General features: G+C 46.2%; 1 protein-coding gene across 1 annotated transcript in view; it reads left to right on the top strand.

Annotated features, from left to right (window-relative positions):
- STK32B (serine/threonine kinase 32B) overlaps window positions 1-13011 on the top strand; it is a 350856-nt gene that overhangs the window by 325538 nt on the left and 12307 nt on the right. Inside the window, exons 7-9 of the mRNA XM_006874118.1 lie at window positions 4043-4159; window positions 8374-8499; window positions 12405-12536. Of these exons, the coding sequence (XP_006874180.1) occupies window positions 4043-4159; window positions 8374-8499; window positions 12405-12536 (375 nt within the window). The remainder of the gene's footprint in view (window positions 1-4042; window positions 4160-8373; window positions 8500-12404; window positions 12537-13011) is intronic.

Here is a 13011-nt window from a genome sequence, read left to right as displayed (position 1 = left end):
ACTTAATACAGAACACATGTTGTTGTTGTTGTTGAGTGCCGTCGAGTCAGTTCTGACCCATAGCGACCCTGTATAGGGTTTCCAAGGAGTGACTGGTGAGCTTGAACAGCCGACTTTGTGATTCAAACCAACTTTGCAGTCCAGTGTATTAACTAACCTACAGTGCCATGTTATATATCATATACAAATACATAAAGTACATAAAGATACACTGTATAATACCTTCTATATCTGTTGGCTAACCAGTCTTTCCCCTGGGAGGTATTTTAGCAAGCATCACAATGCCAAAACAATTTTTTTTATATATGTTGCTGTATAAATAGTATATTCAAAACTACCTTCAGGGGGAGGGAGTAGTTAGCAAACAAACATAGAAGGTGCATGCTAATTATGCCAAAGTACAGTATTAACTAATTAAACAGTACAGATTGTATTACTATAGGAGTCCTGGTGTGGCACTGTAGGATAAACTCTGGACCACAAGGTTGATTTGAACTGCAAAGTTATTGGTTCAAACCTACCAGCTGCTCCTCAGAAATCCTATACAAGGTCGCTGAGTTGGAACTGACTCGATGGCATTTAATAAAAACAAAGTGTTGTTTTTGGAGTCCCGCGGTGGTACAAAATGGTTAACGTGCTCAACGGGTGAGCATGGTACCCAGAGGTGCCTTGGAAGAAGGGTCTGGTGATCTACTTCTGAAAACTCGGCCATTGTAAACCCTGAGGAGCACAGTTCCACTCTAACACACACGAGTCAGGAGTGAATGACGGCAACCGATTAGGTTTGGTAACTTAAACAGCTTTTGTAAGTTTTAAGATACTTAGTGTTGTTGTTGTTAAGTACTGTGGAGTCAGTTCTGACTCTGTAGAGTTTCCGAGGCTGTAAATCTTTATGGGAGCAGAAAGCCTCGTCTTTCTCCCTCGGAACAGCTGATAGTTTTGAACTGCCGACCTTGAGGTTAGCAGCCCGATTTGTAACCACTACACTACCAGAGATCCTTGATACATAATGAACAGCTCTCAATTAGTATACACTCATGATTTGGCTTGCTGGTGGCACTGTAAGATAATCACTGGGTTGTTAAACACAGGTCACCAGTTCAAACCCACTAACCACTCCTCAGGAGAAAGATAAAAGACTTATGAGTCGGATCAACTCAGCGTCCCCTAACAACAAAAAACTTATCATTTTAAAAGGATGGCAGTGATTATTTTTTATGAAGTTCTGCAAAAGTAAAAGTAAGGAACACCTTCAGGGAGAAATTATTAAATGACCATTACTGGAACTGTGGAGTCCTGGTGTGGTTCTGTGGAATAAACACTGGGCTGCCAAATGCAAGGTCGGCAGTTCAAATCTACAGCCACTCCTCAGAAACCCTACATAGGGTCACTATGAGCCGGAACCAACTGGACAACACTTAATAACAAAAGGTGGAGCCATGTTCTGTTACCCTTTTTTTTTTTTAAGTTTGAAGAATTTTGTAAAGAATGTTATAGCCTGCAAGTGTACCAACGTGATATGCCTGCCTGGAGAGCTCACAGGCTCGGGTTTTACTCCGTGTAGTGTAGGGTAGAAAGGAGCTCTGGTAGGGTAGTGGTTACGAATCGGGCTGCGAACCTTAAGGTCAGCGGTTCGAAACTACCAGCTGCTCTGCGGGAGAAAGATGAGGCTTTCTACTCCCGTAAAGATTTACACCCTCGGAAACCCTGTACAGGGTCGCTATGGGTCGGACCCGACTCGACGGCACTTAACAACAACAACAACAACAAGTGTAGGGTAGAAGGAGCCCTAGTGACTCAGATGGTTAAGTGCTCAGCTGCTTTTTGTGGGCGTTTTGAACACAACCAGCAGCTCCAAAGTAGATCTGTTTCTATAACAATTACAACCAAGAAAACCCTATGGGGGCAGTTGTACTCTGTCACACGGGGTCACTATGAGCCTAAAGCAACTCAACAGCACTTAACAACAACAACAACACTATAGGGTGGAGGGGAGAGCTCTCCATTCAGTGACAGATGAGGGAGGAGGCAGCCTCAGCTGAAACAAACCCCCATCTGGGTGGACACATTAGGAAAACAGGCGGACACATTCCTGCAGACAAGTGTCTTCTCCAGGCAGCCCTCCTTTCGTGAAGATAAAGATGCTTCTTCATTCTCCAATTGTAGCCCAAACCCCCTAACCCCGTGGGCTGGCAGCAGCCCTGCAGAAACTGAGGTTCTATGAGGTTGCATGTGGTGGTGGTAGTTATGTGCCGTGGAGTCCGTTCCAACTCATAGCGGGTTTCCAAGGCTGTAAATCTTTACGGGAGCAGAAAGCCTTATCTTTCTCCTGAAGAACAGCTGGTAGTTTCGAACTGCTGACCCTGAGGTTTGCAGCCTGATTCGTAACCACTACGCTACCAGAGCTCCTTATGAGTTTGCATGTAGTTGGTGCTTTTTCTGCTATTAGATCCAAGTATGGTCACTGATGCATGATCAGTGCTCAGTCAACATTTGTGGACGGGCTGATTAACCCTCCTCATCATCATTACATATCGTATCCCTGAGGCCCTGATCGAGGGCAGGCACTGCTCCAGAACCCAGAAAACAGAGCAGAAAGGGATGGAACCCGCTTCTTACAGACATTCCCAACTTCATGGATGATTTGTTAGCTGTCACTCATGGTGACCCTGTGCACAGCAGAACAAAAGCTTGCCTGGTCCTGTGCCATCTTCACTGTAGTTGGTCTACTTGGCTCCATCACTGCCCAGTGTGCGTTCTGAGTGTCCTTCAACATCAGGGCTCATCTTCCAGCACAACTCACACATTGTTCTGTTTATTTTCCACAGGGTTTTCTCCTTCTCTTTCCAGGAAACAATTTGTTCAAAAGGTTTAACTGTCCACGTTAGTCACAGCCTCCACTACTCTGAGACCAGAAGAACTAGAATGCTGCCCAACTACCCCTACTGAACCCTCTGACCAGGATCTTAACAGAAGGTTCTAGAAAGAGAGGGAGGGAAAAAAAAATGTAAAAAAATTCAAAATCATAAAAAAGACCTGCTTGACTGGTCTGATGGAGACTGGTAGAACCCCTCAGTCTGGACCTTCTTGTTGTTCAGTGCTGTCGAGTCAGTTCTGACCCATAGCGACCTTGTATAGGGTTTCCTAGGAGCAGCCGGTGAGTTTGAACCGCCAACCTTATTGTTCAAACCAACTTTGAATTGGATCGGGAAACCCAGGGAGGAAGTGGGAAGAATGACGTCATTGAGAGGAGATTGCCGTGAATGTCACGAAACAAAATGTGTCTGAACTGATGCTCTGTAAACTTCCACCCAAACTACAATTCAAAATGTAAGAAAAAGGAAAGCCTGTGAGCATTGGGAGAAGCTCAGAGGCCGACAGGACATTAGGATGAGGCCGGGGCAGTACTTGGAGGGGCTGCTGGCCAGGCTCAGAAGTGGGCGGGAACCAGCTCACATAAACCCCTGTGGGTCAGAGCCCATGGGCCGCCCCTTCCCTGCCTGAGCCCCACCCCTCGGGCCGTCCCGCCAAGACCAGGAAAGGCAGAGTGGACCAGGCCCACCAGCGTGGGAAGTATGGACTGGAGGTTCCAATGGGTGGCAGGAGCGCTGTCTTCCGAGACAACCCCCAGGCCTGTGGCTGGAGCAGGGACTCTGGGGTCAGGATGCCTGGTGACATCCTGCCTCCACTGCTATGAGCTGTAGGAGCTGTGGTTACGCTCAGCTCATCAGTCCAGGGGGGTTCACCTGCAGGAAAGAATAAGCCCTCCCTAGGGACTGTTATTGGGAGGTGCCCTATGCCGCACACACACAACAGAACAAAATGTGCTGCCGTTTTGGGTGCTGATCGGTCCCTAGTGATCCATACGGTTTTCATCAGCTGATTTTCAGCATCCTGGCTGCACACCTTCCTTCCGGGACAGACAGGTGGGGGCTGCACCTGAGTTGCACTGTCAGGAAATGGATCCTGGGTCGCCCACATGGACGTGGCGTGCCCTGCCATTGGCTGGCTCTCTGACTTGGTTGTTGTCCTTTGATTGCAGAGACCTTATGAGATCCACTCGGCCACACCCATTGATGAGATCCTCAACATGTTCAAGGTGGAACGTGTCCACTACTCCTCCACCTGGTGCAAGGGAATGGTGGCCCTCCTGAAAAAGGTAAGGGGCTGGGGAAGTCCAGGCCTGCCTGGCCAAGAGAGCTGAAAGGTGTTTCCTCTGGCAGCTAACTCGAGAATAAAAGGGGACTAATAAAGGTACACCTGACTCAAGCCATGGTACTTTCAATAACCTCATATGCCTGTGAAAGCTGGACAGTGAATAAGGAAGACCGTAGAAGAATTGATGCTTTTGAGTTATGGTGTTGGAGGAGAATATTGAAAGTGCCATGGGCTGCCAAAAGAACCAACAGATCTGTGTTGTAAGAAGTACAGCCAGAGTGTTCCGCCAGAGTGCTCCTTGGAGGCCAGGATGGCCAAACTTCGTCTCTCATACTTCGGACATATTGTCAGGAGGGACTCATTGCTGGAGAAGGATATCATGTTTGGTAGGGTGGAGGGTCAAAAAAAAAAAAGAGGAAGACCCCTAGCGAGATGGATTAGCAAAGTGGCAGCATCAATGGGCTCAAGCGTGACAACAATTGTGAGGTTGGCTTAGGACCGGGCAGTGTTTCGTTCTGTTGTGCATAGGGTCACTATGAGTTGGTACCAACTTGATGGCACCTAACAACAACAACAACAATAAAGTGAGCAGGGTCGCTTGCTGTTGTTAGATGTCCTTGAGTCAGCTGCCATTCATAGCAAACTGTGTATAGCAGATCAAGCCTTCTGCACAATCCTTCCTATGGTTGAGCCCATGGTCCCCTATTAGGGGTCTTCCTCTTTTTTGATAGCCTTCCACTTTACCTAGCATGATGTCCTTCTCCAGGGACTGGTCCTTCCTGATAATATGTCTACAGTATGAAAGATGAAATCTCACCATCTGACTTCTAAGGAGCATTCTGATTGTGCTGCGAACACCTTGAGGTTTAAGAAAGTGACATCGTTCAAGAAATGCTGCAAGATTATGAAAGGACAGAAGTAGAATTTAAATCGGAGTCTGCCTAACTCCCCTGGCTGTAAATTGCTTTGTGAATTATGACTTTGTCAAGTTACTTTAGAGGAAATGCAACATTTGGTTGCATTGGTCAGTGGTATCAGCGGTCCTTAACCCCAAGTGCTCATTGACACCACCTGGAAGCCATACATGCGTGCCAACACCTTCAGCACACCTCTCCACCCCGACCCCCCATGTGGGAGAGGCTCTAGCAGAGGGGTCTGTACAACAGTATGTCTTCAGAACTTCTGAGGAAATGATTAATTTTCATGAGGCAGAGAAATCGGAGTCTCAATTTAAATCCATACCCATGGCTTTTGAGGGTCCCCTGTGGAAGGTCACCATGATTAGCAGGTACCATCCTGCCAGGTGTCCCTCGTGGCTCTGGCCAGTTGTTTTCTGCAGGACAGGACAACTCAATGAGCAAGGCTCGTATGGGCCCCCAGGTGCCTTCCCACCAACCTGCAGTACACGATTTCTGCTGTTCCCCACTGTGTCAAAGATATGTTGAAATCGCTCACCACAGATAGCAAGTAAACACAGTTAAGCCCATGGATACCTTACTCAGTGCAAGCCGGTGTGCACCGTGCTTACCAGTGACCTGGGTGGCAGTGACCAGGGCGGGAAGCTGGTTTGGGAGCCACCTCCTTAGCCTGTTCTGGATCCTTCACCAGTCCCTTGTGAGTTTCCTCCTAATCCTGAGATGGAAGTGGAAGAGTAACTATTCTTCTTCCTGTTTTGATGTGGAAGCAAGCACAAAGCAGTTCAGGCGTTCCCCAAGGGCACACACATTTTCATGACTCATGAGACATATAGTGCCTACCCATAGTTTCTGCAGCTTGAGGTTAGTGGGAACTTGGTATCCCAGTCTTAGTGCATACTGCCACCTGGTGGTGGATTGTGTAATTGCATGCATGTGAACAAAAGGGCTCATCCTACCAACCTCAGCACCAGACCCTTCCAGATGTATAAGGAGGCTTCAAAACCTCAAGAAAAAATGGAATAAAAAGATGATGGAATTTCTCCACAAACTTTAAAAACCTCCTGGCATATGTCCCACTTGTATCATTTTCTTGTTGTTAAGTATGATTGAGTCAATTCCGACCCATAGCGACCCTGTATAGGGTTTCTGAGGAGCAACTGGTGAGCTTGAACTGCCGACCTTGCAGTTCAAACGGCTTTGCAGTCTGGCACATTAACCCACAGCGCCACACCAGGTCTACATTAGCATCACTGGCTCGTTGGCTGTGGGTCGTGGAGTCGGTTCCGACCCATAGCGACCCTGTACAGGGTTTCCAAGGCTGTAAGTCTTTACGGGAGCAGAACGCCTCATCTTTCTCCCACAGAACCACTGGTAGTTTTGAACTGCTGGCCTTGCGGTTCACAGCCCGATTCGTAACCGCTACGCTACCAGAGCTCCTTACTAATATCACTTGTTGTTGTTGTTGTTAAGTGCCATCGAGTCGGTTCCGACCCATAGCGACCCTGTACAGGGTTTCCAAGGCTGTAAGTCTTTACGGGAGCAGAACGCCTCATCTTTCTCCCACAGAGCCACTGGTAGTTTTGAACTGCTGGCCTTGCGGTTCACAGCCCAATTCGTAACCGCTACGCTACCAGAGCTCCTTACTAATATCACTAGTAGTATTAAAATCTGTATTGTCTCAAAAATAAAAAATGTTTTTTCATTTAATTGAAAATGTCTTCCATTAGAAAACAGATGATTCCAGGGAAAAAAAACACCTTCAAATGCAGAAAATAATCCGGGCTTGCAAGAGTTAAGTTTGGTGGGGACCAGGGACTCTGGGATTCATTTTTTGTCCAAGTGACCTTTGCTCTCTGTATTCTGGGAATCTGAAACCTCACTTGAGTGCAAAGTGACATCCCTCTGGTTGTTTATACACAACATCACCCTTATTAACAAGAACTAGTTTATATGACATTTTCCCCCTTAGCTACAAATAAATCTACTCAACCAGACACCAGAGGTCACCTCCTGGACATCCAGAAATAAACTTTATTGCATTTTTTTTTAACCTGACTGCATAAGAGGAGGGACTCATTCTTAATGGGTCTATTTGTAATTTGGGGTCATTGCAGATATGGGCAGAGGCAGCATGTGGGGGAGGGGGACTCTACCATAGTTTTATACAAATAATGCCCACATTCTCTGTTTGCTTACCACCTGTATCCCCCATCCCATGAAGTATTTTCATAAACATGCTATGCCAATTTTTATATCAGCATGTAAAAACAGGAACTCTGGTAGCATACTGGATATGAGTCAGGCTGCTAATCCCAAGGTCAGCAGTTCGAAACTACCAGTCACTTCATCTGAGAAAGATGAGGTTTTCTGCTTCTGTAAGGATTTACAGCCTTGGAAACCCTATACAGGGTCACTGTAATTCAGAAACGTCTCCACAGCACATAATCCACCACCATGTTAAAAAAAAAAAAAAATGGCATTTTGTTGTTGTTAAGCGTTGTCGTGTCGATTCCGACTCATTGGGATCTTGTATAGTGTTACTGAAGATCTGCTGATGGGTTTGAACTGCTGACCTTTTGCTAGCAGTCCAGTGCTTATCCTAGAGCACCACATCAGTACTCCAAAGAAAGGCATAGTGCTGACAAAAAAATATCTTGTGTAGGAGGAGGGGGACATGGTAGGCAAACAAGCATAGAGCAAGTGTACTATGTGCATAAAAATACAGCAACCTTCCAGAGGCAAGCAAAGACTGAGAACTGAGCTCCCACCCAAAGAGCCCTGTGCTGGGGACTGCTTGGGCTCTCTATCCGTGCCTAGCTATATGGAGACAGACCAGTAACTCAGAATTTACCTCCAAATGTGGAAGAGGCCATGAGACCAAAGAACGAGGTTGGCAACTCCCGGAATATGGGGGACTTTCAGACGAAGCAAGCTCTGGGGAATCGCAGGAATGGTTCACTCACTCACGTCTCCATGCCCACAGCCCAGTGGGAGGCAGAGGGTTTTGTGGTAAACAGAAGTGGCTTCATGCCAAGACCATAAGCCTCCAAAGCCCCCCCCCCAGCAGGTGGTATATAAGAGTGATTTAGCAAGTGGAAGTGTGATTGCAGGAAGCAAGAGTTTAGTCACACTTGACCTCACAAAGCCTGCTTCCAAGAACAGACAGAGTACAGAAGTAATTCTTAACAGGCATGAACAGCAGAGGTCTCTTCTGGGTCCAAAGACCACTTCCCCTTCCCAGTCCCCATTAACCTAGGTGGGACACACAGTTCAAGGCATCTTTGCCCTCTGACCGCAGCTTCTGACCAAGGATCCTGAGAGCCGCCTGTCCAGTCTCAGTGACATCCAGTGTGCACCCTACTTGGCCAGCGTGAACTGGGATGCAGTGTTGGAGAAGACGCTGACGCCAGGCTTTGTGCCTAACGTGAGTGGAATCGCACCCAATATCCTGTTTCCCTGCTTCATGGTCCCTCGAGGTTCACGTTTCTCTGAGATGCTAAGGTTCTGGTGGGGCAGCTCTCCTCTGTGGCTGGGTTTTTTTGGGTTCTGAGCTTCCATCCTTACACTGAATGTTGTTGCTGTTGTTATGTGCCGTGGAGTCGGTTCCGACTCATAGCTACCCTGTACAGGGTTTCTGAGGCTGTAAATCTTTACGGGAGCAGAAAGTCTCATCTTTCTCCCACGGAACTGCTGGCAATTTCGAACTGCTGACCTTGCGGTTCACAGCCCGATTCATAACCACTACGCTACCAGAGCTCCTTGAATAGCAAATCCTAATTGCACACCCACTACAATCACAACCCCGGGCAGTAGGATTGCTGTAACAGAACACCACAAAGTGGGTGGATTTAAAGAACAGAAATGTGTCATTCCACAGTCAGGGCATCAGCAGGGTCATGCTCACTCTGCCCACTGCTGGGTGAGACCCCTGCCTATCTCTTCCACTTTCTGGTGACCCCGGGTGTTCCATGCATTGTGGATGTCTTTTTCTTTTATAACTTTTTATTGTGACCCGGGTGAAGGTTTACAGAACAGATCATCAGTTTTATGTCCAACCAATCCCACTCTATGTTTCATCTCATTGAATGCAAGCCCCACGATGTCACATCCTTATCCCATTTCCTTCCTGTTTCCTGTTTCCATTCCCACTTCCTTCCTGTTTCCTGTTTCCATTCCTCCTTCCTTCCTGACCTTTCTGAACTTTGTCCCTGGGTAAATACTGCCCCTTTGATGGCCACTGGTTTGTTATTCTACAGTATGTGTGCCTCTCTAATGTTATTATTCCCTTTGTAAACCTGTGTATTGTTTGACTACAAATTGAATAACAGACATATGTTCAGTTCCAGATCTAAAGGGTGACCAAGGGCGAGTCTCAGGGGTTCTAGTAATCTCTATCCAACCAATCAATTTAGTCTTTTTTTTATGATTTAGAGTTTTGTTCCACATTACCTCCCATGTTATCCAGAGTCATGTAATGTCTCCCTTTCAGAGCAGTTGATAGTGGAAGATGGGCACCATCTAGTTCCTCTGGTCTCAGGATCATGGAGACTGACGTCTGTTCAAGTGGTCCATTAGTTCACTGGAAGACACCTTGTTTCCACGTGTCTTCAGGTTTCTTCAATCTTCTTTCCCCCAGACAGGGAGAGACCAGTAGTTGCATCTTTTGTGACAGTTCCTGCATATGTCATCTTCTCTGTGTTGAGTCTCCCCTTTGATGGGACACCACACAGACGGGGGATTAGGACCAGCAGGAAGGCCACCTGTGTCCCTTTCTGAAGAGAAGTGATGCCTCCGGAATCAAGGGGAAACAAGAGGTTTCAAATGGCCACAGGAAAGCTGGGAAGATACTGCAGAGAGTTCATGAGTTGTCAAGTTGGTTCGACTCATGGAAACGCCGTGTGTTTCTAAGGAGACGTACAATCTGCAGGGTTTACAATGACTGTGATCTTACAGAAGGAGGTCCTGGGTGGTTGATGACTTAACTGCTAACCAAACGGTGGGCAGTTCAGACCTACCCAGTGGGAACCCACTACCACCACCTAATGGAACTCTGCCGTTGTATTGTTGGGTGCCGTAGAGACCGTTCTTTAGAGGAGCAAACAGCCGCATCTTTCTCACAGAGAGCAGCTAGTGGATTTGAACTGCTCACTTGACCTTCTTGTTAGCAGTCCAGTGCTTATCCTACAGCGTTCCAGAATAGAACGAATTGAATTTATAGCCACTAGTCCTAGTGTTGGCGTCCTGGTGTGGTGCTGTGGTTAATGCGCTGGACTTCAAAGTCAGTTTGAACAGCAAGGATAGAGGTTCAAGCTCACCAACCACTCCTCAGAAACCCTATACAGGGTCACCATGGGTTGAAATAGACCCAACGGCACTTAACAACACGTCTTGATGTGGCACTGTGGGTTAATACACTGTCTGCAAAATCAGTTCGAATGGTAAGGTTGGTGGTTCAAGGTCACCAGCCACTCCTTGGAAACTCTATGCAGAGTTGCTATGAGTTGGAGCCAACTCAATGGCATTTAACAACAACTTCAAGGACTGGGCTGTCATTTTATGAGGTCCCTAGGTAATGGAAAAGGGGCTCTGCTGGTGCTGTGGGTGAGGCATGGGGCAGCTAACTGCAAGATCAGTGCTTTTAACTGACCACCTGTTCCGTGGGAGAAAGATGATGCTATCTGTTTTCATAAACACTTAGAGTCATGAAAACCTTACAAAGGGTTTTTATGAATCAGAATTCACTTGATGGTAGTGGGTTTGTGGTGGTGTAAACACTTTGCACTCAGCTGTTTACCTAAAGGTTGGTGGTTCAAACCCACCCAGAAGTGCTGTGGAAGCAAAGCCTGGCAGTCTGCTCCTATAAAGTAAAAATTACAGAAATTACAGCCAAGAAACGCCTATGGAGCAGCTCTGTCCTGTAACGCATGGGGTCACCCTGAGTCAGGGCTGACTCAGCAGTAATCGGTTTTCGGTCTGCTTGTTTGATTGTTGTATGGGCCGGAGAGTCAGAGAAAGAACAGAAGAGTCCGGAGTGAAGAAGTGCTGAGAATTAAGTCTGAGTGGAGAAAGTGCCTCCAGCCCTAAGGGGATCTCAGCAGAGGGACCAGGGAAAGCCCCGAACAAAGGACACCCAGTAAGGAGGCCTGTGAATGTCTGTATTACAAATGCCTGCCCCTGAAGATGAGAGCTAGATGTCCTCACAGTTCTGGAGGCTAAACATGCAAACCAGCGTCTTGGTTGCATCAGTTCCTTCCTTGTGGGGAGCCCCCATGTTCCCCGTGTTCCCTGGCAATCTTCACATGGTAGGTGCCACTTCCCTAGCCCATGCCCACACCTGTGTCAGATCTGACCTTTTTATACCTCATAAGGGATTAGGGTTAGGATCCACTCTACTTGCATGACCTCAACTGGTTGGTCACATTACATTAGGTTTTATAATGAAAAGTGATTAAATTGTAGTACATTAATTGCATTACATTATGGAAGGTCATTGCATTAATTACATTATATTACATTACATTATGGAAGGTCATTATATTATAGTACATTAATTACATTACATTATGGAAGGTCATTATATTACACTAATTACATTATAGGAGCTTTGGTAGCGTAGTGGTTACAAATCGGGCTGCTAATCTCATGGCCAAGCAGGTCAAAACTACCAGCAGTTCCGTGGGAGAAAGATGAGCCTTTCTGCTTCTGTAAAGATTTACAACCTCGGAAACCCTATATACAGTCTCTATGAGTAGGAATCGACTCCAGGGTACATAACCACCACTAATTACATTATATTACATTACATTATAGAAGATCATTATATTACATAAATTGCATTATATTACATTACATTCTGGAAGGTCATCACATAACATTAATTACATTATATTATGTAAGGTCATTATATTACATTAACTATATTATATTATATTACATTGTAGAAGGTCATTGTATTACATCAATTACATTGTATTTCAACATGGAAGCTCATTTCACATTACATTATATCCATACATATCCTGGGGCACTCATTTCAAATCATTATGGTTATGAATGCAGGTATGTAAAAGTGTGACCAGCCGGGAGTCTGAGGTCTTGACTCCAACTGCCTCCAGCTTGTGCACCTCGTCTGCTGTGGGGAGGCGTGAAGACCTTATAGCTGCTTATGGTTTGGCATGAGAAATCACACCTAGGATTGTGGCATGGAGTCTGACTTCTCAAATTATAACTAGTCGTTATTTGTTGAATGAATGCACAAGTGAATGGAAAGGAAAGTCAATGAGAGATAGAATATAGATTCACCGTGTTTTCTTTTCCATTTCCATTCAGAAAGGGAGATTGAACTGCGACCCCACATTCGAACTCGAAGAGATGATTCTAGAATCAAAGCCGCTTCACAAAAAGAAGAAGAGGTTGGCCAAGCACAGGTCCAAAGATGGCATGAAGGACAGCTGTCCTCTGGTGAGCATATTTTCAGGAGCAGACCCAGGACAACTTGGACTTTATACGAGAAAAAATCATGGAGCTAGGACAATAGGGCATTTTATCAGGCCATTCCCCAAACCTTCATTTGCAGTTAAAAACAGAAAAAGGGCCTCCATCCAAAAAAGGAAGTAAGATCCTATAAAGAAAGTGCTATAGATCTAGGCACCCACCTGTCTGTCTGGAAAGCTTCTTGTTCAAATGATACCATACAGGTTTCTCTGCAGCCTCCCGACAAAGATAGGCTAGGAATAAAGGCCTGATGACCTATTTCCAAAAGTCAGCCTGTAAGAACCCTGTGGATCCACAGCTGATCATGGGGCACAGGCAGCATCTCGCTCCCTAGTGCACGGAGTTCTGCCACGGTGGTATCCATCACCTGAGAATGTGTATTTCCGCTGCTCCTCGTACCAGAACCTCTACTAGTTCTTAGGTTTGGTTTTTATTTTACTTG

Source organism: Chrysochloris asiatica, unplaced genomic scaffold, assembly GCF_000296735.1.
Source record: "Chrysochloris asiatica unplaced genomic scaffold, ChrAsi1.0 scaffold00262, whole genome shotgun sequence".
Classification (NCBI taxonomy): Eukaryota; Metazoa; Chordata; class Mammalia; order Afrosoricida; family Chrysochloridae; genus Chrysochloris; species Chrysochloris asiatica.
This window is presented reverse-complemented; position numbering and strand designations above follow the sequence as displayed.